The 25,356-nt window shown below is 36.9% G+C and overlaps 2 protein-coding genes across 3 annotated transcripts; both read left to right on the top strand.

Annotated features, from left to right (window-relative positions):
* Nucleotides 1–1,713: 1,713 nt before the first annotated feature.
* Nucleotides 1,714–16,798, top strand: klhl14 (kelch-like family member 14). Its single transcript, XM_077245323.1, has 9 exons — nt 1,714–1,908; nt 2,549–3,452; nt 5,208–5,329; nt 10,825–10,914; nt 11,098–11,176; nt 11,366–11,556; nt 12,443–12,601; nt 12,779–12,936; nt 14,596–16,798. Exons 2-9 carry the CDS (start codon nt 2,572–2,574, stop codon nt 14,734–14,736), a joined length of 1,821 nt encoding a protein of 606 aa, XP_077101438.1. The 5' UTR covers nt 1,714–1,908; nt 2,549–2,571; the 3' UTR covers nt 14,737–16,798.
* On the top strand, nt 16,728–24,396 carry abcd4 (ATP-binding cassette, sub-family D (ALD), member 4). 2 transcript variants are annotated; one of them, XM_077245324.1, is made up of 20 exons: nt 16,728–16,840; nt 16,952–17,102; nt 17,260–17,378; nt 17,476–17,603; nt 19,009–19,148; nt 19,270–19,386; nt 19,860–19,985; nt 20,138–20,188; nt 20,292–20,386; nt 20,612–20,733; nt 21,593–21,684; nt 21,800–21,892; nt 22,527–22,732; nt 22,817–22,908; nt 23,050–23,086; nt 23,324–23,373; nt 23,458–23,510; nt 23,602–23,678; nt 23,797–23,912; nt 24,024–24,396. In XM_077245324.1, exons 2-20 carry the CDS (start codon nt 17,068–17,070, stop codon nt 24,090–24,092), a joined length of 1,818 nt encoding a protein of 605 aa, XP_077101439.1. In that variant the 5' UTR covers nt 16,728–16,840; nt 16,952–17,067; the 3' UTR covers nt 24,093–24,396. The 2 variants fall into 2 exon arrangements, with proteins under 2 accessions (XP_077101439.1, XP_077101440.1); XM_077245325.1 differs by lacking the exon at nt 16,728–16,840 and having other exon boundaries at nt 16,931–17,102; nt 21,800–21,859.
* Nucleotides 24,397–25,356: the final 960 nt, after the last annotated feature.

A 25,356-nucleotide genomic window follows, 5' to 3' on the forward strand; every position in this document is an offset into this window, starting at 1 on the left:
TACAAATTTATAGATCAAGAATATGTGCTTAATAAAGACCACACTCACTTCACATCCCACTTTATTAGAGAACAGCTTGGAAATTAAATAGTGGCAAAAAATCTGGTAAATAAATCAAATTAAATGTGCAATTTGGTTGCAACTTGCAAATGGAAATAAAATCGTCCAAAATATGATACAGTTTATGTTTATATTCAATATGGTTAGTGGAGAACAGCTGTCAGCAATCTACCTTTTTATGCATTTCTCTATGAAGTGTATTTTTGCTATTGTATTAGTGTCCTTTTTTAGATTATTCTATTAACTAAGATTTTCACTGCACTGAAAGGCACAGTGTGTGAGGAGAACTATCAAAGAAAGCATGAGGACGTATGAGTAATGCATCAGCAGTAAAACTTTCATTAGGAGTACAGGAAGTGCTATATCTAGTCATGATGCCGAAACAACAACAAAAAAAGTTTAATCCTTCACTTGATCCATATGCTTTATCTCAAACCTTTTCTTTTAATGGCTTTGTAAGCTTGATGCTGTTTTCCAGATGGCTATGTACCATTATAAATCCGTCTTGCATGTCAAGCAACTATATTATTTTATAATATGAAGATTTAGTTACCTGCTATCTGCTTTTTCTGCCGACTGTTTCAGTAGCGACGCATACGGTTGCCTCTTTGACTAAGACACTTGGATGAGTATACTGTAAAACGATGGTGCCTCTATTTAACCTGGACAAAACACTATTCAAAGGTCATTATTGAGTAGTGAACAGAGATGCACTGTAATGTACAGTGACCATACAAGTGTATCAATATTTTTTTCCCCAAAAAATAATGATGCTCTCTATATACCTTACTTAAAGAGGTTTAGCTTCTTATAAATATGAAAGAAGTCGAGGCATTTATTTGAAGGTTTTCCCCTTCCAGACTTACAAATAAATTCAGTGTTTAAAAAGCTGTTTAAAACAAAGGAGAACTAAAGTGCTATGAATTTATTTGGCCCATTAGACACTATATATATATATATATATATATATATATATATATATAAAATTATTCACCAGCTTTCCATTTTAAGACATTGATTTGCATTCCATGTCATGTCCATGATGCTCACTCAAGACCACAAGACAAGTTTGCCCAAAGTCCCTTGTTCGTTCTTTTGAAGGACTAAGCAAAAGGAGAAAAAGATGGGGTTATTTTGGCGATGGAGATTAAGGCAGAGGGGGGCTTTTTGTCATTTGTGCGAGACAAGCCATTCATCCATCCCCCGTTCAGAGCCCAAAAAAAAGGCTGGTCCCAGAAATTAGCAGTTTCAGCTCAGCAGCAGAGGCGTCGGGCTGTGAAGGAACAGAGAAATTGACTAATTAGCAATGCGCACTAAAACTTGACGGTTCTCTCCATAACGCAGAGAGAAAGAGAGGAAAGACTCGCCTTTTCTCCTCTCCTCTTTTTCCATAGATGTTTGAAATCGCAGTCATTTACGCTCGACAGTTTTTACAATAGCCTTGAGCCATAATTTTGCGAGTCTCTCCAGCATCCATACCCCTGCGCGGTCTCTCTCCACCGGCCATGCGCGTCCGTTTCTCTCCCCGACCGTGGATTTCCTATTACTCTCGTTACGACTCACTGAGCCCCAGGCCCAAGGATAATGATGTGTTGTTTCTTGGTAGCATAATTTGTCACACGTATATTTCTTCTTCTTCTTCTTCTCTTGCAGAAAGCACACAGCTCCTCTCACACTCACACACACTTCTTCTTCTTGTTAATTCAGAGGAAACATAAATGATCAATGAGCTTGAATGAGCGGGGATCAATGGTTAGGATTCTGATCCATCGATTATAGACTTTTCCAACAGGACTGAACAAAGAAAGTGCACAGAAGGAGACACAGCTTTACTTTTCTATAAGTCAGGTAAGTTTTTGGATACCTACTACTAGCATTCAGCACGGGTGCGCACTGTGCGTATATTTTCCATGGGCTGAAAGTTGCCGTGTCTTCTGGTGTTCTGTCTCAGATTGGGTGATAAATACCGCGTGTGTTGTTGAACGGAGCGATTGCATTGTGTTGTTGCCGACCAAAGCGATGCGCAACCGCACATCTATGGTGGTGATGCTGATGTTGCGGGAGACAAACTAATTGCTTTTGTATCGCATATCGGGGGGAATGCGTGCATGCATTTATGTCTTCTAAGGGGGTGTGTGTTTGCGTGGCCGGATAACAGATAGCGGGCAGTTTGGAGGCTACATCGTGGGCTTTGCTTTTCAACAACCCAGCATAGTTTGTTTCAACGACCATTGAATTTGACGTGCCCACGAACGCATGCATGAGACATATAGATGGGTATGCAACTATTAATGTGTTTTTTAATGCATGTGCTTGTTTTAAAGCAGCTGATGCACTAGCGTGCATGCATTAGGCTATATACTGTTGAGATGCACAAATCCAACTTTGCATGCATGGATGCATGAATGAGATATACTTTCAGAATGCATATGCTTTTATATAACCATCCGATGCAGTGTAGTGCACCAATGGCATTGTTTACTCGCAGGAGGTGTGCGCAGCCCCGAAGTCATGTCCAGATCGGGTGACCGAACCTCCACGTTTGACCCGACTCACAGCGACACTCTGCTGCACGGTCTCAACCTGCTGTGGAGAAAGCAGCTCTTCTGCGATGTGACTCTCACGGCACAGGGACAGCAGTTCCACTGCCACAGAGCAGTGCTGGCGTCCTGCTCGCAGTACTTCAGGTCCCTGTTCTCCACACACATGCTGAGCAGAGAAGACGGGCTGGCGGCGAAGGACCAAGGCAGCAGCGGCACCCCGTCCTCCTCCCCCGACGACAAGCTCCTGGCCAGCCCACGCTCCAGCATCAACAACCTGGTTCTCCAGGGCTGCTCCTCCATCGGTCTGCGGCTGGTGCTGGAGTACCTCTATACGGCCAACGTCACCCTCTCCCTGGACACGGTGGAGGAGGTGCTCTCCGTCAGCAAGATCCTCAACATCCCCCAGATCACCAAACTCAGCGTGCAGTTCCTCAACGACCAGATCTCGGTGCAAAACTACAAGCAGATCTGCAAGATCGCAGCTCTGCACGGGCTGGACGAGACCAAGAAGCTCGCCAACAAGTACCTGGTGGAGGACGTGCTTCTCTTAAACTTTGAGGAGATGTGCGCCATGCTGGACGCCCTGCCTCCGCCCGTGGAGTCGGAGCTGGCGCTCTTTCAGATGTCCGTGCTGTGGTTGGAGCACGACAGGGAGACCAGGATGCACTACGCTCCTGACCTGATGAAGCGCCTGCGTTTCGCCCTCATCCCTGCCCCGGAGCTGGTGGAGAGGGTGCAGTCGGTGGACTTTATGAGGAATGACCAGGTGTGCCAGAAACTGCTCATGGATGCCATGAACTACCACCTGATGCCCTTCAGACAGCACTGCAGACAGACCACAGCAAGCAGGTAGGATCTTCTGCATGCTCTTAAAATGTACTTGTCATGCTTTTTGTGTAGAGACTAGAGTTTTTATTTTTAAAATCCATTTAAAAAATGCATACAGTAAGAACATTTATTTTATTTTCAATTTTGTCATAAAGTCAAGTCAAGAAAAGTCAAGTTTGTCAGGTTGTGTATGTCAGACATGAGTACAACACACTGTGCACGTGATCATGCCCTGATACTATTGGAACAGGCTTGTGTGACAGGTGTCTGTAAACAGATCAATCTTTTTTTTCAGCAAATATCTCACACATTCTTACTTGCTGCATAGCTAATTTGTGAATTGAATTAGATTAGATTTGCAACCTTTTATCGGAATATCTGATCCATATTTGTTCACAGAGTTTCCACGCTTTGCCTTATCTGTGAGATCCTCACTCTATTCCTCATAGTGCTGTTTCAGGGTTGATTAATTTCAGAACTGTTGCAAGCTTGGATACTGCAGACATTATTGCAGTCTGCAGATGGGATAATTAGCAGGAATAGGTGACCGTGGAATAAACTGGAATCAGTTGTTGGAGAATATGAGAGAGAGAGATTGTTTGCAATGAGAATCTCATTTTAAATGTCTCTTTTCTTTAACTTTGCAATCAGGAATTAAGACGTTGAAAGTCAAAGGGGCCTGATATGTATACAAATATGGATTTGCTAACAGAAATCATTTATTAGATAAATAAATTGTTTAATTGTTATTTTTTGGCAATCACTCATCTCTTCATTGTGTATCATCTCTCCTCACCTGAGTTGATATCAATTGCTGAGCATCATCCATGATCTTGAATGAGATGAAATCAGTGAATGACTCTATTGAAGCATCCTGATGATGAAACTAGTGTTGAAGACTGTGTAGTTTGTCCAAGGCTAGAGTTGTCCATTTACATCCCAGGCTCAATCTTATAGAGCTGACAGGGATGGTAAATATTGAACACCTAGACTTTTAAGCACTTATTCAATCTAAGAGGCTAACTGCAAGGTCTCTAAACTGATCATAATAATGTGCAGCCCAAAATTTTTAGTATTGATTCGACATTAGTTGATTTGTTTAATTAGATTATTGATTGACTGCATGGATGGATGGATGCATATTTAGGATCTAAGCAAGCAGCAGTGATTTGGATATGTCAATGACAGACAGTAGTCACATGCAAGACTTTGGCCAATAGGATAAGAGCACATTATAGAATGTCAACACCTTTACATGGTTTGAATCACAAGCACAGTTGTCAATATTCCAGGTATAACAGTGTTTGGGGCATTTAGGGATAGCATTTAAAACGAATAACTATACATAAACATACGCACCTGTGAGAATGTGACTGAATGCAATGTTGCATGATTTATTTGTGCTTATGTATACATGATTTTGCAATTTTAAATAAGACTTTTAATGAAGAGTTATTAGATTAAGTTACTTAAATCAACATCGCAGATTACAAATCCTTATAGAGATGCATCATCGCAGTGAGCCTAATTGATTCTACAACTTAAAACGAACAAATCAATAAAAATCATTTCTGTTTTCTTTTTTCCCGTTCATTTGACGGTGGTGATAGAGTCATTCAGCATTAATATTTTCCCATGTTCTCCGCTCGGCTTGCTGTGTTTGTACACGCTTTTACCTTGCTGTGGCATCTCATTCAATATGTAATTGCTCTGCACTAATAACAGCTAATGACAGAATTGCTAATGAATCGGTTTCCCCGTCCCTCTGTAACACAGGATTCGCTCAAACAAACGGATGCTCCTGTTGGTTGGGGGCCTGCCTCCGGGTCCCGACCGCCTCCCTAGTAATCTGGTTCAGTACTACGACGACGAAAAGAAGACATGGAAGATCCTTACAAGTGAGTGCATGCTCTTCTTGCTAGCATAGATCTTTTCTCTTCCACAGGAAGAACCCTGCCTGCGTTTGGTTGTGCTTCATCGCAGAGCAGAATAGAGCGAGAGCTTCCTGAGATGCAGGAGGTAATGATGTATCACTATCACTTTTAATGTAACTTTTTAATCAGAGCATGACTGCCTTCACACCATTGTGGAGCTGGAACGCCTGGATTCACTTGTGTGTGTTTTTTCTGTCTTTCTGCATAAGCGTGCTGGCAAGATTAATTTTAATCTAATGATCTTGGGAAGATTCATCATCAGAAGATGACACGTATTCTTATTGAACTGCTTTATTAGGGCAAACGTTCTCGTAAGTGCATTTGTCTTCTCGAGCAGCAGGGAAGGAACAGGAGCTGTTTGTGCACTGCCAGTAGTTTGTTGTGTGTTTTGGCATGACGAATTAGAACCAGAATTCTTAGAAGGATTAAATGACAACAGCACAGATCAAATGTGTCGAAATCTTGAGTATTGACATCATAATCATGAAAAATGATGTCATAATAGAGTAGTCTTGCAATGCAATCTGCCTTTTTTGATGCTCAGACAAAGCTCTTCCAAAGTTCCTAATTAGTATGTCTCGTTTAATTCTCAACTTTGTCTCAGATGTTTCTCCTAATACCAGAGAAAGACACAAAAGAGGCCGTGGTTGACATGTAGTAGAGCGGTGTAATAAACGGTGGTATAGCTCAGATAATTTAGTTTTAGAGGAATTTAATGAGATCATGTTGCACATGATCAGGAGACAAAAGCAAAAGGTTCTATTTGCACTTCTTTTAATTTCATTTCAGTCTAAAAGAAACAATTAAAGTGATACTCCAACCAAAAATGAAAATTCTTAATTTAGTCTTGAGTCTTAACTCTTAAGTCTTAATTTATTCATGTCGTTCCAAAACTGTATGTTTGTCTTGTTCTGCGGAACAAAGAAGAAGATATTTTAAGAAATGTGTCAGTGTTGTTGTTTTTAAAATGAAGATCTAATATTGTTTGGTTCCCAACGTTCTTCAAAATATCTTCTTTTGCGTTCTGCAGAAGAAACAAATGCATACAGGTTAGAAACATTATGCGGAAGAGTAAACAAAGACAGAATTTCCTGTTTGGGTGGAGTATCCCTTTAAGACACTTAAGTGTTTGAGTTCATATTGAGATCTCTGACTTTTGATTGCAGATATTAGCAAACTGAGCACAGTTTGAGACATTGTCGTGATCTCCTCTGAAATCTAGAGGAGATTACAAGGCTCTTTTTCTCAGGTGAGAAGCTGAAGACAGGTCTCATTTGCTCTAAATGTAATTTCATTGCTGTCTACAAGAAACAATTGAGGCAATAAAGAGATCTTCTTGGTGATTTTTCTATCCTATGCATTTGCATATTTTCCTCAAAACAAATTGTTTGTTAATGCATCAGAGTCAAAAGTATTATTGGTTGTGATTACTGTGGCTAGCTGTTAGCTCTAGTGCTAGCTGTTAGTCAGATAGTTAATATTATTGTACAAATAAACTCTCTGAACTAGTTCAGAGTCAGTCAGTTGCTGTCTGCACTTGTGCCAGTTACACTGTTATGTGTATGGCAAGCTCCAGGTGGCTTTTGGGATAGCAAATGCCTGGAGTTTGTTCTTTTAAAACATAGCAGGTCATGTGTTTGGAGATAAACCTGGCTGGTCTTTGACAGTCCAGTTTTATAGCTCTTTTTAAACCATATAAATGGATTATAATCCTAAATTACTTCTATTTATCTTAATATAAGATGCAGAGTAAGTTCGTTTTTGTAATTTAGCAATGAGCCAAGACACCATGTATTATGATTTAATTAAAAGGATTCTATAGTGTCTGTTCCTTACCAAGCGAAAACAAGGACATAAACGGACGTGCAGTCATTTTGTTTTATGGCTAAGATTGCGTTCAGTCATCCAATCACTGCGTCGCTGAGGTGTGAGACCTACAAAGACACCTTACGCTCCGAAACCTGCTTGTAAGCGTTTGGCAGCATGCATAACATTCATTAATGAATTACATCTGGATCTATATAACTTACACTCATAAGGTCATAGTGTAATGTCCTTTATTTCTGCCTCAGACGTCGAGTCTTAAATGGCCCATGGCCAGGCAGAGCGACCAAACTGCAAAATCATCCTGTGAACACACCAGCAGCCCCTTGATGTCGTTTGGGGTGTGCAGGTTATTAACATTCAATCATAACTTTGCAATGAGCCGAAACCCAAAAGGGGGGGATCTGGGACTGATTAAAACCTTCATCAGCACTATTTAGGATGTTCTCATGACTGGCTGCACCTCTCTGCTTCTCTGGCGTTCTGCTCTGTGCTGAGACTGCCACCTTGTGCACTCAGTGTGCTATGGTCAAAATCAGAGGATGCAAAACTCTTTCTGTTATTTGTTGATTATTCCATATGGTACATTTAATGCCATTGTGTTATTCCTTTAGATTGGTGACAACACCACTTTCACTTTAGACATATTAACATGAAGTAAACAAATGAAGAAATTATTTTTTGCATTAAGAAATAAAGACTTTTTCATAGCCATTAAGATTTTTTTTTGCATGGTGAACTTACAGAACTTCTTTTTTTAATTTCTATTAATCTCAATGATTCTCATTATATTTGTTTGTATTATATTTATTTTTGCAGTTTTATATTTAAAGCAGCGTAAATTAAAAGCAGTTCAATACACATTATTAATAAATACATTACTACAATGATTTCAGAAACTGAATTCTATACATTATTTATATAGTATAGCCTATATATATAATCATTTTTTATTTATTTAATGATTGATTTGATTTTTATTTATTTATTTATTTATATGTACATTGATACTTTTTCATGACAAGCACTTTTTATTTTATTCTCATTGAATTTTTATTACTGTAATACTTGTTTTTACTATTATATTTTTTACTATGTATATATTTTTTAATCTACATAAATTAAAATCAGTAAAATAAACATGGTGAATAAATACTTACATACTATGAATCCCCAAACTGAAATCATATCAGTTATATATATATATGGTCCTAAAAATAAAAAATCTTTTTTGAATTTTGATTTTTATTTTGGAGTGAAATATGACACTGACAGGCTTTGTGAGATTTAATCAATACAGTGTCTTAAACTTTACCTAAGATGTTTTAGTTTTAACCCCAGAATGTTTTTTTTTCTGTGTTAAAAGACTGAAAAACAAAGACATTTTGAGCTGAATTTCAGGAGGTTTGATCCTTTAAAAGTCAATATCATATGTCTTCACTGTGTGCAGGCTTCTTATCAGTCAGTTTAGCAATATGATGCATCTGCACCTGTGTAGATCAGGCTGTAAGATCAATACCAAAGCCTAGACTGTGACCTCTTGATCATTTGAATCATTGAGTCTGTTGGGACGTGTCTGTGTGTGTGTGTGTGTGTCACGTCTGTAGCAGTAAATGTCAGCTGGCCACAAAAGCCTTGCATGGCTCTAGACGCCTGAGAAGAAGCCAAATAATTCTCTCCCTGACAGTTCGATCTCTGTCAATCAGGTTTTGTGTGCAGCGAGACAGTCGGGAGGTTCCCCTCGGTCTGAATCCTTTCTCAATGGAAAGGCCTCTGACTCAGACTCCAGTTAGATTGCAGTAGAAGAGGCCAATCGGAAAAAAAGCGCGATTCAAGGCTGTCTAATTTTACAGCAACTGTGATCCATCAGGCAGCGGAGATGTGACAGTGGAAATGAATGATGGAGGCAGACAGGTGGCTCTTAGCGTACGACTGATTTACGCTGCACGGGCACCGGACGGAGATTTATGGAGTGAACATGATCATGTTCATTATGACTGTCACCCTAAGACCATTTCTCTCTATTTCAACTGGGGGTCACTTTTGCAGGAGCTGGAGATAACAAAAGATGGAGACAGGAAGAAATAGTGCTGCATATCAGAAATATACCACAAACCTGTTAATATGAGGAACTAGCTACTATTTGATTGGTTGTGACAGCATTTTATTCAGAATATTGAGAAAAGTGCAGTTAAATAAGGCTTAGTTGTTTTATCCGTAACCATCACAAAAAGTTGACCTTTTTTTTATTTATGATACTGCGATTTTTGCAAGTTTGATCTGTGTGATTCCTCGGAATTAATATTAAATACACATTAAAAAAAAATTAGATATAATGTATATACACACACACATTAAAATTTTATTGAGGATAATTTTTAATCTCAGCTAATATTGTAAACTATATAGGGCACTCTGTTAATTAAATTCAATTCACATTTATTTCTATAGGGCTTTTCACAATACACATCGTTTCAAAGCAGCTTTACAGAAAAAACTGACTTGCACATTAATATTATAATAAAGGTTACAATTACCAACAGAGCCCAAACTATTAAATTCAATTGCAATTTATTTTTTAGATATAATAACCAACACTCAATAAATAAATAATAATAAATAAATAAATAAATTATATGCAAACATGTAAATTGCACATAAGGCAGTTTTCACATTAAATTCTAAATCTAATTCTAAAATTATGTTTCTACGCCAAATCATTGTTGAAATATAGTAATTTACATTGTACATAACTTGTTTTCATGACAGATTTATTTAAACATACATTAAATAATGAATACATATCACTATCAGGTTAAGTAAAATATAATGAATATATATATGCAAATATAGTGCATTTATTTAGTGAAAAGCTCTTCTGTAGAGCTGTGGACACTGAATGACTTGCCGGAGGTAAATATAATGCTACGTGACATTGTTTACAAGTTTTTCCATAGTTTATTTCGTGCTGTAACTAGTAGTAAAGAGAAAGAGATGATCCGTTCACTCGCGCTCCGATGCCGTTTGAACTCAGGCCCCAAAGAGCATCAAAACAGCATTTAATGTTTGAATTTCCTTATAAAATGGACAGAGTTTGAAAGATGAGACTTTCTTTCTTTTGGAAAGTAACAAAACACAAAGCTTATTGTGATTATTGGACTGGAGACACGCTATATAATGCCTAGTGAAGTTTTATTCATTGACAACTGAAACAGCATAGACTAAAAGATTGATCTTGTGATTTAAGAATCTATATTGATTCGTTGAAATGGAGATATATAAAATTAGTAGTTTCAAATTAAGTCCCACGCATGTTAAAACAACAGTGTTATATATGTACTGTATATATATATACTTAATGTAGCAGTGAATGGTTAAACTTGTCAAATCCTGACCAAATAGAATGATATTAATTATTTTAGTGATTTAATGTTTCTTGAGTGTTATTTCTTTGAAGGATTAGTGGGTTTACTGCATTGGTTGACTTTACATTATCCTTTACATATTTAATAAAATATCAAATTATGTGTAAACTGTAAATGTATATCACTGGCTTGACCTTTCACTGTTCAGATGTATCATTTTCTCATTGCTATTGAAGCACTAGCCTCATCTGTTTTGTCTCTGTGTTGCAGTAATGCCGTATAACAGCGCCCATCACTGTGTAGTTGAGGTGGAGAACTTCCTGCTTTTATTGGGTGGAGAAGACCAGTGGAACCCTAATGGTAAAACATGAATTAATGTCTATAAAAGCTGAATAAAACAGCCATGTGCTCAATCAGTGTTATCACTGACATTGATATTATAATTCATTAAATGTGTATGAAATCACAGTGTTTTTATTTTATTTTAAACAATATTTATAATGTAACTGTGAAATAATACTAATACGTGTTTCATCTTCGCAGGCAAACACAGCACTAACTTTGTAAGTCGGTATGATCCAAGATTCAATAGCTGGATACAACTACCGCCCATGCAGGAGAGGTATGATGCCTTCTGAAAATGACTTATCATTCATAAAATAATAAGAGCTCTTCATAACATGGCTATAATTATTTCTTAAGCCTTTGTGATGAATTTTTCACTCTTGGTTGCGACTGGGATATTTGCTGTAAACAGTGTCTACGTTGACTGATTTTAAGAGACGATCTTTTCATCTTGTCTTTGTTTCAGGAGAGCGAGTTTCTTCGCTTGCTGCCTGGATAAGCACTTGTATGTTGTTGGGGGAAGGAACGAGACAGGTTATCTGTCTAGCGTTGAAGCCTATAACCTTGAGACAAACGAATGGAATTACGTTTCGTCTCTTCCACAGCCGCTGGCTGCACACGCAGGCGCCGTGCACAATGGGAAAATATACATCTCAGGTTTGACGATACACCTCATCCAAACAGTGAATGAATCAAAGTTTCTGAGACGTTACTAACAGGTGTCGTTACAGGGATGAGGTCTGGAAGTGACTTGCTGTACTATTAACAGCACAGTTCAATGTTATTTTGAACACTAGAATAGCTACTTTTATTTTAAATGCATTTAAAAAGTGAAACCTTTGCGAAAGATTTTTGGACAGGACTCTGTAATTTATCCATTGGGAATTAATTGGATTGTGAAAAGTGTCTCTGGTCACACTTTAGTTGAGAGTCCACTTCTCACTATTAACTATGACTTTTGTCTCAACAAACTCCTAATTACTGCTTATTAATAGTTAGTTAGGTAGTTGTAATGTTTAGGTATTGGGTAGGATTATTAATGGATGTAGAATATGGTCATGCAGAATAAGGAAATAATGTGTGCTTTATAAGTACTAATAAGCAGCCAATATCCTAGTAATAGGCATGCTAATAAGCAACTAAGTAATAGTGAGAATTGGACCCTAAACTAAAGTGTTACAATGTCTCTCTCTATATGACACATGATTGGGCGAAAAGTACTTAAAAGTACAGTACATTAGCCAAAAAGTTAAGTTTTTTCAGAATAGACAAAAATAAAATTCTTTAGAATAACATGAAATCATCCCTATACCCTAAACAGTATAGCATTATGCTTGCAACACCAAGCTCATGGGTTTGATTCCCAAACTGAACTGAAGTGTATATATTCAATGCAATGTAAGTCTCTTTGGTTGAAAAAAAGACCAGGAATGTTCATTTAGAAAGTAAATACAGTCAATTTTGATTCCATGTTGACTTAATTTTTTTAATATCTTATACTTGTCCTTATGTTGAAACTGGTATTGTGTATGTTATGCTTCAGGTGGGGTTCACAACGGTGAATACGTGTCTTGGCTTTACTGCTACGACCCCGTGATGGACGTGTGGGCTCGGAAACAGGACATGAACACAAAGCGAGCCATACACGCTCTCGCAGGCATGAACGACCGCCTCTACGCTATTGGGGGCAACCACTTAAAGGGTAATTTATATAGCCGTAAACCAAATCTCAACAGCAGGGGCCGCACTAACTGTGTACACAACAGTGATCAATATAGTTTCATTCAATGATTAGAATTATTAGAAGCTGGCAACACTTAGATGCCTCTGCAAAGTAAGATCTTGCCATATACGTCTGACTGCTATCTTCTGTGTGTAGGATTCTCTCATCTGGATGTGATGCTGGTTGAATGCTATGATCCAAAAGCAGATCAGTGGAATATCCTGCAAACGCCCATCTTAGAGGGACGCAGCGGGCCTGGGTGTGCTGTTCTTGATGACAGTATTTACTTGGTGGGGGGCTACAGTTGGAGCATGGTAAACACTTCTCACTTAAATGCTGGATATAGATATACAGTAGAAGATATAGATTGTAGGTTGATTCCCCTGAAAAAGCTGCTATAGCAAAACTGGTTCAACCTATGGTGTGAGGTTGGGGGTGGGGCTATCTGTTCTACCGACCAATGGCTGAGATTGTAAGTCGAGATTGTAAAGTCTGAGATACCATTCTGATATTGATAGCAGTGAGGAAATTACACACTTTACCTAAAATCTTTGATTATTTCTAACACTCAGTACAAAAACTTTTGTTATTCAAATTAGAGCTGCACGATTAATCGTTAAAAGATTGCGATCTCGATTCAAACACCCACGCAATCTAATTCTTAAACTATCATGATTCACCTGTGTCTATTAAACCTTTGACAAAATCATATCGGAACATTATACATTCACACTTCCACTGGTCCAGAGACAGCAGTTATCATGTTAGGTATGAAACAGCTTCACAAACAGTCTTTTCAACCACACAGTATTGTTTTTTGTGTCTTACAATAATTAAAATTTTCACACAAGTACTGAGATAAAAGTTTATGATTCGGATATAAACATTGATGTCTATGGAGCAATTTACTTTTTGAAAGTAACTTGGCGCTTTAAAAAACAATTTTATCGATTACAATGTTCACCATTAGGTGGCGACAAGTGACCGATGATGTTTTTGTCATTGAATCATTCATTCAAGAGATTTGTTCAAAAATGCTGATTCATCCAGTAATGAAGCAAGTCTATGAGTGAGTCATTGAATTATTCATTCAAACCGTTTTAAATAATTCAAATACAATTTAAGCACTTCATTATTTGTCAGAACCTCTAGTAAATTACATTTTATTTTGTTTAGTCGTCTGTTCAGAGTCGTGGGAAAATCGTGATCTCCATTTGAAACCAAAAATATTGTGATTCTCAATTTATCTTGAATCATGCAGCTCTATTTCAAATGTAATACAAGTAGAGTTCTGATAAATATTACACATTGGGTCTCAGTCTGCCGAGTTCAGTATTAATTTAAAGGGCTGTTTCAATTGCAAAATCCTTCCAGTGCACTGAAACGATGGCTGCATCCGAAATCGCATACTTCCCTACTAATTATATAGTAGGCGATAAACAGTACGTGACAAAAGAAGTATGTCTGAATTCACAGTACTCATAAAAGATAAGGTCAAAAGTACCCGGATGACCTACTACTTCTGCAGAGATTCTGAAGTGTGCATATGATGGACACTTTACTATCCCATGAGGCCACGGGTGAGGATTTGTGAATGGCAGTGAAGCGATGCTGTAGGTCACATGATAATGACAACATGGCGCATGTAGTACGTTCAGATTACATACTACACCGATTCATACTATATAGAGCGGTCATGAAGTAATTACTTATCCTAAATAAGTACCTACTCAAGAGAGTATGTTATTTCGGACGCAGCCATTCACTTCCTAAAAAGTCCCACAATGCACAGTGAAAACCAAGGAGCATCGTTGCTCACTACGTATGCTCCCCTGACGGCAGTTCTGAAGCATGGAACATAAATCATGACTTTTTGTTGTTGTTGTTTAAGACTGTACGTACATGAAATGCATAAAAGAAGCATTTTGAAGTATGAAATCTTCTGAGAATAACTAGTTGAACATCTCTTGCAGGGGGCATACAAGTCATCCACCATTTGTTACAGCCCAGAGAAAGGCTCATGGACAGAAATGGAAGGAGAGGTGGCTGAACCTTTAGCCGGGCCGGCCTGTGCCACAGTCATACTGCCGGCCTGTTTACCATTTAACAAATAACTATATAGAATGGCGAAAAAGAGGAAAAACCTGTCGGGATGGAAAGTCAATCGCTGAATCAATGAATCAAACTAATGAGGAGACTCTCCCTACGGAACGCCCCCAGCTTTTGAACAGGAGGTGATGAGGTGTACAGATTATTATTTTTTTACTGGTCTGACAAGAGCACTTTGTTTCTTTCATACTTAAAAGTTTTAAACTGATATAATCATCAACTTTGCGTATTTGATGCTCACGTGTGTTGACATTCAACTGCTCACATTCAATCCTTTTTTTATCGTAAATGTTTTTGCTTAACTTGGCATACAGTAGCGCACGCATACTTTTTTTGAACCAAATCGATATAGCTTCCATACGTACTTTGTGTTTTGTGGAAATCGCTGATTAAGGCAATGCTGAAGTGGGTTGACAAAGGAAAACTCTTGTTTTACAAGCAAAACTCATGATTCTGTGTACGCTGTAGAGTAGATATCAGCTATTTAATATATATCACACCACGTCTGCTTGTTATTGATATTGCCGCCATACTTAATTGGCATATTGTTATTTGTACAGATGAGAGGGGATTAAATGTCAATTATTAATTATTAAAAAAAACATTTCAGTAAAACAAAGTTATGATTTATTGTTTGAACAATCAGTATGTTATTTATTTAGCCATGTGGTATATATGCATGGCGTGAAGTGGAAAGCTTATTGTGTTATGCTGTGGGTACATATTTGTTTATGTTCATATCTGTTCATATCTCACAGTGCCTATTTTAAGCATCAGGCTGCTTTATTCCAGAAAATGTCCCATTATAAAATCAGACATTTTAAATCATATCAATTATTGGCCTGATTGGTTTCTCTGAGACGTGATCTGAAATCGGAATCTGTTGCACTGGTGTTTGATGCCCCTTTTGATGAGAAAAGGGAATGTTTTTCATTGTTGTAAATAATCGCTTGCAGTGAAACATTTTTGTGCTCATAGGATTTATTCTCAAATCCTGTTATGTTCTTTACATTTAGTCTATGAAAATAAAAACAGAATTTCTGGATCAATAATCTGTCTGAGCTACACCTCAACAACACAACGCCTCAATCTACTGTATATAAAACTGTTTATGTGTTTGCAGTATTACAAGAATTCTCTGTTTCATAGCAGTGTGCAATAATGTTTAATTTGACTGATTAGAAAAACTTTGTTTAAATTCAATATCAGACAAGTCCGATAAAATGTTTGTATTTATTTTAAGGCCCAAGTACAGGTAAAAGATGAATGTTACTTTACAGTATAAGAGACATACAGTATAAAGTGGATTGTACTGTGACAAACTGAAGGTAAGAACTGAAGATATGTTTCAATCAGCAGCTCACATTTCCTGGATTTAAACACTTTGGACTTTTTTTTTTAATCAGAAAGGTACAATACTTGCCTTTTCAAGCCAGCACTCAACTTCCTTAAGACACCTGGAAATAATGTGAGAACGGGGAAAGTTGTCACCCTTTCCTGGTTTTTGACCAATGAACAATATTTTAACAAACCCTGTAGATCTTGGTTAATGTTTCTACATTTTTCTATACATTTTAATATAAAAAGTTGTATACATTAATGCAGATTAAGATAAACTAACAATGAATATAATCTATATTTATAAATTAACATGAACCAGAATTAACACATGCTATAAAAAATATTTAGTTCTGCTAACGATTTTTTACTTTACAGGGATAGTTCACCCAAAAGATTAAAATTCTATAGTATAAGTCAATGGGTGCCTTCAACTGTTTGGTTACCCATATCCTTCAAAATAGCGTTAAATATCTATTGTGGTCAGCAGGAGAAAGAAATTCATACAGGTTTGGAGCAACTTGATGGTGAGCAAATGATGACAGAATTTTCATTTTTGTGTAAACTATCCGATTAAAATGTTCTTCAATGGCTATATTTCTGCAGTCCTGTCATAGCTCTCCTGTACAGCAGGAGGCAGCGGAGCACTCGAGTACTCGAGACGTAGACGAAGAAATGTTTGTGTACATGTGATATAAATCAACTATTGAAATAAAGAAACCTCATTCATTTATTTGTCATTAATTCGACGCAACAACATCATTATCATGGGTCGCGTATGATTTTATCTTTATTCAATTATTGTAAAAGTCACTTTGTTTATACTAGTGCTTGTTAGATTTGAATGAATAATGTTTAAGACGCTGTCATATGCTGTTTTAGACTTTGAACCAAAACCGCATCCAATAAAATCATCTATGAGCTTGAAATAAGCAAAAACAAAAAAGGGAAGATTTGACATTCAGAAGGTCTCATAATACCTGTACCAAACTTTCACAATGCCAGCCATGAAGAAGAAAAGCAGTGTGAAAAGGTAAGACTTGAACTCAACTGACATCTCTATATACAGTATCTTCTATCATAAGAGACTTACGTCATAGAATACAAGAAATACAGCTGTTTTCGTGATGACATTTTGAGCCCTACATGTAACTAGTTGAGTTGAGTTGTCTGGATGTGTTTTCCCCAAGACCAAAGCTGGACTGGAGGTTTCTGCAAAGGTTCTGCAGTATTCTGAAGATCCTCTTCCCATCCTGGTCCAATCTGAGTGTACGGATGTTCATGACGCTTCTTGGAGTCACACTTTCAGGTAATACACTTTTAACATCTGGACTGGGTTATGATGGCTTTTTTGTTGTTGTTGTCTTCTCTTTGTGTTTTTTCAATGTATTTTTCTTTTCTTTTAGTCCAGCTTGTGATTTATCAAGTGGGTCTTATTCCGAGTCAGTTCTACGAGGTTTTGTCTGAGAAGAGCTATGGGAAGTTCAAAGATCTGGTGATGTTTGCGGTTCTGCTCATCCTGGTTAATTCAACCGTGAGTTTGGTAACGTTATTGTATACAGTAGTTTTCTGCAAGTCGCTTCAGGAAACAGCATCTGCTAACTAGTTGTAACCCTTGTATTATGTTAAAAATCTGTGTATGATTTTTATATTAGAGTATGTCACTAGCAATGCAGTGATCACGGTTTCTATTCCCAACAAACTGAACGTAAAAATGTACACCTTCAATGCAGTGTAAATGTTTTCGGATAATAGCTTCCGCCAAATGTCACAATATTTTTTTCCATATTATACAATAACAATATTTATCACAATATTCATTTACCATTAATGGGGAAGGAAATGCTTTCCACATATTATTAGACCTTGAGAATGAATTTAAAATAGTTTGTTCACAATTAAACTCCAATGAAATTCATTTTAATTCCCCCTAAATTCTGTGTTTTCTATTTCATCTTTTTGGGGATTCTGTTTTATGATTTAATACAAATTTATATAAACTTTAACAATTTAATCAAGCTTTTAAAATGTAATCAAATTAAAATATAACAAATAATATACAAACAAACACTGCATAACAACCGTGTAAATTTAAGACATGAATGAAAAAATATCTTGGTTGCTTTTACTTAGAAATAAAAAGATTATTATTACTATTACTTTAAGTACATTTTAGTATGTAGGGATATATTTCTGTCATAATTTCTTGAAGTTAAACCGGACAATTTTGACGGCTTGTCAGGAAGATCTTTCAGTTTTAGTTACACTTTCAGTGTGTATTTGACAGTAGTTTTTCTCAAATGTTACGGTGAAAAGCTTGTGAAGTGACTCACAAAACAGCTCTGGAGAAGTTAATGTGTTCATGAATGCTGAAAACACTGTGAGCGTCACATGTGTGTGTGTTTGTGTATCAGAAACCACAACATTCATTCACACTGAGACACACACTGACTGGTTGTTGTCACGTTTATATCTGCTGTGTGATAGGCTGTAAGATTATGCAGAGCTAATCATCGTTATCAATGTAAAATTTATGGCAATATGGTTTACCTTCGAGCCCTACCTCAGAGAGTAATTTAGAAACTGAGCAAATGTTTTTTATTGTGGGTCTATGCAGCTGCCTTCATCAATGAAATATGCAAATATCATAATCATAATATACATTTTGTTTGCAAATTCCACAACACATCAAAGTGTTGAAACTTTGCAAGCATGCTTATGGCCCTAAATTAAAAAAAGGCAAAGAAACCAGTTATTAACCAGTATTTCTGACAACTCAAACATGGGTTAAATTGAGCAGCAACATAATTGATGGGCTAAAGAGGTTGTTCTGCACTTGTGATATTTATACTGTATATTGCTTTGGATAGAAGTGTCAGCTAAATATCCAATCAAGGATTCATAATAAATCACTAATCACTAATATATCTGTTCCTCAGCTGAAGAGTCTAGACCAGTACATCTCCAGTCTGCTGTATGTCAGCTGGAGAAAGTCTTTAACTGAAGAAATCCATAACACATACTTCAAGGGACGCGTTTACTACACCCTCAACATACAGTGCAAAGACATCGACAACCCGTAATGTATTCACACAACATTTGTTTATGTGCTTACACTTCAGTACTTAAAGGGATAACTAACCCTTTAAGGAGACTTAATTAAATCTAATGTGTTTATTTTGTGTTTGTGTCATGTTAAGAGACCAGCGCATCAGTCAGGATGTAGAGAGGTTATGTAAGCAGATGAGCACTATGGCGAGTCGACTTCTCATCTCTCCGTTCACTGTGACCTACTACACCTATCAGTGCTTCAACAGGTCAGAGAGATGTGTTTGTGTTCTGTATAACATATGATGTGTTCATATTTGCCAGTATTCAATATCATTAATGGCATTAAAATATTCTGGACACTTTACTTAAAGCCTTTAGTATAATACATTCATTGCATTAATTATGCTTTGTAATAATGAATTGTATGATCTCATGAATAATTGTAACCACAGTTATGATACATTCTAATACTTGTCTATTCATTGTTACTCATTTAGAAAGTATAATGCATTAAATCACATGACAAACAACACATTTCAGATGTATGCATTTTAACTTTGTTTACAATTATTTATGAAAAGATATAATGCATTAATATCATACATTATCAATACCTGTATAATTCACTATACATAAAGGTTTAAGCAAAGTGCTACTAAATACTCTTGTATCTTTACCTTCTAGTTTTGCATTGATAGATTTGATAGGATATCTTTTTCTTACCTTTTTGGCGCTTTAGTGCGGGCTGGATTGGATTTGTTAGCATCTTCGGCTACTTTGTGGCTGGAACCATCGTCAACAAGATCTTGATAGGACCAATCGTGTCCATGCTGGTTGAGCAAGAAAAGCTGGAGGGAGATTTTAGGTAGACCTATTCAAAACAAGAGAAATATAAATGACATTCAGAGATGCTAAAGCGGACGGCACATATTATTAAATTGCCATTGCTATCTGATTGTTTTCTTTGAGTGACTGCGGCAGTATTTCAACAGTTCTGTTTTGCTCATCTCTTTCCAGGTTTAAACACATGCAAATAAGAGTGAACGCAGAATCTGCCGCCTTCTACAGGTTAGTGTGCACTTTCAGTATTTCTGTCTGCATTGATCACTCTATTTCTCTCACATACTATCAAATCACAGAGCAGGAGAGCATTTGTTGTGTTTTTGATCAGGGCAGGGAAGGTGGAACACATACGGACCGACCGAAGGCTGCAGATGCTCTTATCCACCCAGAGAAGCCTGATGAACAAAGAACTCTGGCTTTACAGTAAGACAGCATTCAGAAGATTGTAAAATATATAGAAAATGTGCAATATTCCTCACTATTTTTACTGAAAATAAGAGAAATCTCATTTCATGCATTTACTCAGAACCGTCTTCAGCCTAAAAGTGTCATTTTGCATGGATTAAGTCTCCTTATCAACCTAGTTTAAAATAATAATGTCTTTCTGTTCTGTTCTCTACAAATGCTTATTCTTTTGCTTCTTTAAAGTTGGGGTAAACACCTTTGACTATCTGGGCAGTATCCTCAGCTATATAGTCATCGCGATCCCCATCTTTGCTGGGCAGTATGACGGTCTGACACCTGGAGAACTGAGTGCTCTTGTCAGCAAGGTGAGTTCCTTCAAGCTCTATTTAATGTAGCTGAAAATTAAAGGTAGAGTAAGCAATTGTCTGAGAGGTTAGCAATAGCGAGCTAGCTTTGAATGCATTAGATCCCACCCTCCCTTCAGAGCGTCTCCAAAGCCACGCCTCCTCCAAAACACATAAAATTACAATAATAATGAACATAAATAACTTAAAGAGCTCTGACCTGTGCCACCTGACTGCTGCAGATTAATTTCGGCATTGATAATGTTGCCATTGAAACGCATAAATTCGAGTCACGAACCGCTCCCGAGTATAATGTCAGTATTATGCAGTTATGGTGTGAATGCAGCATAAGCTTGTTGTTTTGGTTCAGGAGGAACTGTAAAAGGCGGCGGCTGTTTTGATTGCGGTGCTCGGTGACAGACGTTTGTCTAAGGGGTCATTTGCACAACTCGTTTTTGCTTTGAAAAACACAAGACGCGGGCAGTGGAATGGAAAAAAAAGAAAGGTCTCAAGACGCATTTATATATATATATATATATATATATATATATATATATATATATATATATATATAAAAAATTCTTCTTCAAGGCTTGCACCTTGGAACCTATTTCAAGGTTTGCGTTCTCAAGCCACCAGGCACTGTTGTTGTGCGAATGAGCGGGCCGGAGCGCATTAGGGTTTTTTTGTCAAAAAAATCTGTTTCTTTAATTTCCTATTATCACTGTAAAGCTGCTATGAAGCAGTCCATATTGTTAAAAGCGCTATACTGTATAAATGAAGGTGACTTGACTTGACTACCATGCCTGTACAAGTGCTTCTACTCTGAGTGAATCTCGGCTGTCCACAATATGTTAATCACGTCACGTGTCTCTTTCAGAACGCTTTCGTCTGTATCTATCTGATAAACTGCTTCACCCAGCTCATAGATCTCTCAACCACCGTGTCTGATGTCGCTGGATACACGCACAGGTGAGATGGACTGACACTGCTTAAAAACACATTTTATTGTGCATCAATGTTATGACTGCTTATTGGTTATTGGTTATCTAAAAAATAGTTTGCTTTATCTTTCTGTTGGTTCCAGAATTGGAGAATTGCGGGATGCGATGGCAGACATTGCCAAGAAACAGTGTGACTATGAGCGGTATGATCCGCTGTCAAAGGATGCATCTTACAGGTAATTAAATGATTGAAATTGAAACGGGTAAATTCAACTAATTGAAAGTTGTTTAGATTTGTTCACATCATTTCAAGACTCAAAACCAAGATCTAACGCAGATCTAAAAGAGTTCCTGGTAGTCCAGAATGAGCAGTGTTATTTTAGTATCAATGATATACTATTACAGTTTTTAATATTTTGATTCTATTTTTAGATTTTCTGTTTTCATTGTACATTTAAATGTTTTATGGTTTTAGTTAACAATAATAATTTTGCACAGTAAATGCTATATCTTTGTGTATCAATGCGTTAATCCATGCCAATTCACTCTGGCAATGTGTTAAAACATGTAAACATGCTAATTCATGTCCGTAACGAGTTAATACATGCTAGTAACTTGCTAATTCATGTTAGCATTGAGCTAAACATGTTAGCAATATGCTTATTCATATTAGCAATGTGTTAACACATGTTAGAAAACATGCTAATTAATGTTAGCAATGTATTTAAAACCTGTAAATGTGTTATTTCATGTTAGCAATGTATTTAAATCTGCTACAAACATGCTAGCAAAAAAGTTTGTTCCAATGAACTTCACTTTCTAGCTATCATTGTTGCAATCTTGTTAACAATTATAATAATTCTCTATCAGTGATCGGGAGCTTCACAGTGTCCCAGCAGACACGGCGTTTGTGCTGGATCGTCTCTCCTATAAATCACCCAGATCAGAGGAGCTGCTGGTGAAGGATCTGACACTAAAGATCAGTCAAGGAATGCACCTGCTCGTGGTGGGAAACACAGGAACGGGGAAGACCTCCCTACTGAGGGTCCTCAACGGCCTGTGGGAACCATGCAGTGGTACTGAAATGACAGAAGATAAAATGATCAGATACAAATGAACAAATCTGCATCGTTGAATCATACTGCTTTCCTGTTTCTCAGGTTCTGTGGAGATGACCACATGTTTTGGACCGAGGGGTGTTCTCTTCCTGCCACAGAAAGCATATCTTACTGATGGCACTCTCAGAGAACAGGTGAGAAAAGAAAAAAACATTTGATGCCACCAATTATGCAGAAATCTACATATAATTTTGTTAGTAAAAACAATTATTGAGAACAATAATGTGCTTATGTGATTTTGATAGTGACACTAATATGCTGGCTTTCCCTTGTAGGTTATCTATCCATTAAATGATATATATCCTTCCTCAGGTACAGATGAACCTAATTTAAAAAAATATGCATTATTTAAATAATATAGCTCCTATATATGCATGTAATGTACTTTGTGTATGAAATGTGTTATATAAATAAACTTGCCTTATTATATAAGCCAATGTAAACTTCTTGAAGACGTTTGTGAGCCAATTAAACTACACACTTCTGGTGTTGTAAATGTAGATCATGATGACATTTCAAACTTTCAACCAATATAAATTCTTCTTCTAGGGTCTATAGATGATGAAAGAATATTAAAATACCTGGAACTTGTTGGTTTGGTGAGACTGATCTTCCTCTTTATAATTTTCTGTCTTTTAAAGCGGTTTTGTAAGCAGCATATTTTTGTGTTTTTTGTATGTCAGTCGAATCTTCTGACCAGAATCGGAGGATTGGATACACAAGTGGACTGGAACTGGTGAGAAATGAGTTTTAATATCTGGATATGAAAAATGTGGGTGTTTTAAGAACATAAAAATGGGATTCCCTCATTTTTTTTTTTTTAACAGGTATGATGTTTTATCACCAGGAGAAATGCAGAGGCTTTGCTTTGCTAGACTGTTTTACTTGCAGCCCAAATATGCAGGTCAGTTCCTGCGTAGTCTCGTCAGCTTTCCTGTAGTTTTAATAGCTATAATCAGTCAGATTACCGTAGTCCCATTCATGTGACCTGTGTCGTGAGTAAAACATGCAGTTTGATTTAGTACTGGATGAGGCCACGAGCGCACTGACGGAGGAGGCCGAGGGTCAGCTCTATAAGGCCTGTAAGCAGCTGGGAATGACCCTCATCAGTCTGGGTCACCGAAGCACTCTGGAAAAGGTGACAATATATGACCTTTTCACATTCACCAACACAACACCACAAACATTACTCTGAACTCTTGTATGGCCTGTGCATAGATTTTTTTTTTTATGTGTGCTCTTTAAACAGCATCATGATGTCATGCTGCGACTGTGTGGAGGGGGCCAATGGGAGCTCACCAAACTCAGAGAGGCGTGAACCTTCAGACTTACACTATAATGAGAAGATATTGGTCCGGTTTATGGCTGTGGGTGCATTCATCCTTGAGACCCTAGAGAAATCTATGTTGTAATGTTTACTTGACAGCATACTGAAGTTTTTGATACACTAATAATACTGGTTAGATCCTGATAGATAGAAACGAAGGTTTTTTTTGTTGATGATGTTGTTATGCAAGTATATGCTGCTTCATTCAACCTTTATTGGTTGTTCCTTGCCAAACGGATTTGCAACAAAAAAAAGGGATTCCTTTAATGAAGAACATTTAAGAGCATTTCAAAAATAATTTGAGAAAAAATGCCTATAGAATGTATTTCAAATATATATTTTATAAATATTAAATATTTTATAAACATGACTGATAATAAACTATTAATGGCCACACAAATGTCTAAATGGTGATTTTGGTCATATGTGTTTCAAATGAGAGAAGTACTTCTAGTGTTTGCTACAAAAAAGTGCAATTTCTCTGCCTGACCAATAGAGGGCCAACATTTTCCAGCCACAGAGCTGAATAATAATAATATTGTAATAATAATAATACTATTGAGTTTATTAATCTCAGAATTAAAATATTAACTAGCTCTCTGTTCCTAATACATACTGCATTCATTCATTCGGGCAGGGAATACTTTAAAAAAAACCAAAATGTATTATTAGGTCTATTTGAATATTGAGACTAAAGTATTTAGCACATCTATCCGCAAAGGCATGGAACGTTTTGAGGGAGTACAGGAGATAGTGAAAAAAGTTACCACTGCACATCCCCACTATATCTTGATGGTAAAACGCTAGATATTTGGCTCAGAGTTAAAATTAGCAAACTTTCTAACTTTATATGTTTAGAAACAACTTCTGTTATTATGTATTTATAGGATTCTGTGTGTGTATATATATATATATATATATATATATATATATATATATATATATATATATATATATATATGGCATACTTTACATCCTCTGGCCACAGTGAACTGTATTTATCTTAAGGGACTTGCAGTAAGATGAAATCATTCTGTTGCCATGCAGGAGAACACGTAAAGTAGTTATAGAGTTAAACAGAGCTAGTTCTTCCATGAAGAAACATGGCATAAGCAGACATTTAGCAAAAGCAAAATGATCCCTACCACCAAAGAGTTCGACTGATCCCACTGCTTGAGTTTCAGGCAGTTTTAAATGTGAGCACAGCCTATCTGCTGCTGTCAATCAACAGGCACACTGGAACAGATAACGGGAA

Source organism: Siphateles boraxobius, unplaced genomic scaffold, assembly GCF_051911475.1.
Source record: "Siphateles boraxobius isolate OS27281-9 unplaced genomic scaffold, OSU_SipBor_1 26, whole genome shotgun sequence".
Taxonomy (NCBI): domain Eukaryota; kingdom Metazoa; phylum Chordata; class Actinopteri; order Cypriniformes; family Leuciscidae; genus Siphateles; species Siphateles boraxobius.